The following is a 3138-nucleotide window of genomic DNA, read 5'->3' on the forward strand; positions in this document are numbered from 1 at the left end:
ACTGAGAATTCTCTGTTCAGATCTGTACCTCATTTTAAAATTAGATTGTATAGTTAACTCACATCTAGTTTCTTGAGTCATTTATGGAGATATTTTATTTATGCTGAAATGTGATTTTATTTGTATGTTAGTAAATAAAGCTGCTTAGGGGTCAGAGCTAAAAGCAAGCCATTTAGCAGAAGTCCTGAGGTGTTGGCAAACACCCTTAATCTGATCACAATGCAGGAAGAGTCTCTGTGTGTTCAAGGACACAGCCAAGTGGTGACCTGAAATTTTAATCTCAGTATGAACCATGGAGACCTGGAGGTCTGTATAGACAGGCAGTGATGAGGAAATCATGTGGTTGGGTTTAAATCCAATGAGAAGGTAGAACAGAAAGGCAATAAAAGGACAGGTCACACAGGAAAAAGTCTCTTTCTCTCTCAGGGGAAGGACAGCAGCAACTGGTAGGCTAAAGGCTTCACTAGTGCTCTGATCTTTTGGGCTTTTAACTCTGCATTTTGCTCTGTGTTTCTTACTTAATAAGACCATTTAGAATTTCATCTACAGTTATTTATGAATTTTGGATATCAGCCCTCTGTATGTGTGGAGTTTCTGAGACATTTCCACATTCTACAGGCTGCCATTCTGTCATATTGCCAGTGTCCTTTGCCTTACAGAAGATTTTCAGCTTCATGAGGTCCCAGTTATTAATTGGTGATGTTAGTACTTGCACTATACATGGTCTGTTCAGGAAGTTGTCCCTATATGAATGAGTTTTTCTACGCTGTCAGATTCATTGTATCACATTTTAAGTTGAGGCCTTTGATCTACATGGACTTGAGTGTTATTGACAGTTGTTGTGGCCCACACCAGGAGGATTTGCTGAAGGAGATGGAGGCAGGAAGATGCTTGATATTTCTAATCTGGAGTCTTGGCATTCTACAACAGATAAAAGAATATGCCAATATATAAACAAAGGGAGATAAGAGGGGTCATGTCAAACTTGGGAGAAGCTTTCTCTTACCACAGCAGGGTAAAAATATGCTGGAACTAGACTTGATATTGCTGATGAGAACAAAGGGGCAAACTATGGGAAAGCATATTTCTAGAAATAGAAATACACTTACTCCCCATAGCACAGAACCTTTGGAGTAGGTTGTGAAGATGACCACAATGGATGAGAATGAGTAAGAGATGATGAATATGCACACTAGGGTGAGAATAGTTTGGGTGGCTCTGTCCTCAGGTGAGACTTTCAGAAAGTGTTGAGAACTGTGAATATGCTTGACTTGTCTTTTATGTCTGTAGAGGAGACTCACCATGGAGACACTTGAACAGGTCATGAGACCCAGACACAGGCCATCAGAGAAGCACAGTAAGAACATATAAAGTGCTGTAGCCACATTGACAGAAGCAAACCATGAGCAGTACCCATAATTCATCCTGCTAGTTGCATTTTTGTTGTAAATAGGGCCTGACACTCTAGTTGGAGTCAAGAAGTTTAGAAGCAGGTGCACAAGCCAGCCTAGTGAGCAGGAGGGACCAATATACTTTGTGGCTCTGTGTTTAAGAGTGATCCACCAGGAGTTGCTGGGGTTTATTGTGATCACTTGGAAGCAACTTAGTAGGCACATGGCATACAGGGACATCCCCCTTGTTATGCGGTAAATATACACTATCAATTTACATCCAACATCATCTAGAAAATACTTAAATCCAAAATCTGACATTGTCCGTGGAATGCCTCTTAAGATGATAGACAAGCAGTTGGCGAAAGTCAAGTGCTGTATAATCAGATCTTTTGGCATTAAATGCTTTCCAGTGACTATCAAAATGAGATAATAAAATAGTATTGAGGAATTTCCAAGCACTCCTACTGTAATCTGGGAAAAGAGAAAAATTCCTATTGCCAAGTTGTCAGAAGCCATTTTCATTCCTATTAAAATTGTAAATAAGTTTATTATGGTCTGATAAATGAAGGCACCATGGGAATAGGGAGAAGCAGAGTACTAGGGAGGTCCCCAGGAATCCACAAAGATGACTCCACCATAGACTACTGGCAATGGTGGAGAGGGTGCCTCAGCTGACCTACTCTGATGATCAGATGGCTGAATACCCTAACTGTCATCATGGAACCCTCACCCAGTGAGTGATGGAAGCAGATGCAGAGATCCATGGCCAGGTAACAGGAGGAGCTCCAGCAATCCAATCAATGAGAGAGAGGAGGGATTCTATGAGCAAGAGATATCGAGACCATAATTGGAAAAAGTACAGAGACAACTAGCCAAACTAGTGGAAACACATGAACTATGGACCAATAGCTGAGGAGCCCCCATGGTACTGTACTGGGCCCTCTGGATGACTGAGACAGTTGTTTAGCTTAAACTGTTCAGGGGGTCCCCAGAGAGTGGGAACGGGATCTGTCCCTAGTTCATGAGCTGGCTTTTTGGAACCTAGGGCCTATGCTGAGACACATAGTGCAGCCTTGGTGCAGGGATGAGGGGCTTGGACCTGCTTCAACTGAATGTACCAGGCACTGCTGACTCCCCATGGGAGACATTACCTTAGAGGAGGTGGGAATTGGGGGTGGGTTGCAGGAGAAGGTTGGGCGTGGGAGGAAGGATTACAGGGGAATCTGTGGTTGATATGTAAAATGAATAGAAAATCTCTTAATTAAAAAAAAGGAGAAAAGAAAAAAATATTATGGTCAATAGAACCTGGAAATACATTATGAATGTGAATTATTTCAAGATGTTAGCTAAAATAATATATGTATCCATTTACTGTATTTACATAGCTCTCTCACTGAAGAAGAATTTCTAAAACTTTGTTCTTTATTGAAGGACATATCTGCACTCTTTAAACGGAAAGTTTTGATATGTTTACTAAAGATTAGTGTTTTCACTGGATGATGTACCACATAACTTTCAAAATAGTAATAAAGAGATTGAGGCAGACATACATATAAATTTGGGGCTCACCTGGTCTACAGAGTTAGTTCCAGGACAGCAAGTGCTACACAAAGTAAAACTTTGTCTCAAAAATCCCACCCCCAAAGTCTAATGTTTTCATTGCTTTTGACCAAACACAGTGATTTAGGGTCAATTTTCAAAGATAGAATTTTTAAAACATGCCATAATTTCTGAAATTCACATG

At 40.7% G+C, this 3138-nt stretch overlaps 1 protein-coding gene across 1 annotated transcript; it reads right to left on the reverse strand.

The window, feature by feature from the left end:
* Positions 1–974: 974 nt before the first annotated feature.
* On the reverse strand, positions 975–1940 carry LOC131904330 (vomeronasal type-1 receptor 4-like). The gene has a single exon (XM_059255437.1). The coding sequence runs from the start codon at positions 1914–1916 to the stop codon at positions 975–977; it is 942 nt and encodes a 313-aa protein (XP_059111420.1). The 5' UTR covers positions 1917–1940.
* Positions 1941–3138: the final 1198 nt, after the last annotated feature.

The sequence above is a fragment of the Peromyscus eremicus genome, chromosome 1 (genome assembly GCF_949786415.1).
Source record: "Peromyscus eremicus chromosome 1, PerEre_H2_v1, whole genome shotgun sequence".
In the NCBI taxonomy this organism is placed as follows: Eukaryota; Metazoa; Chordata; class Mammalia; order Rodentia; family Cricetidae; genus Peromyscus; species Peromyscus eremicus.

Coding starts and splice junctions, on each gene's coding strand:
- LOC131904330 (XM_059255437.1), bottom strand. CDS start 1,916: ATGAAAATGGCTTCTGACAACTTGGCAATAGGAATTTTTCTCTTTTCC.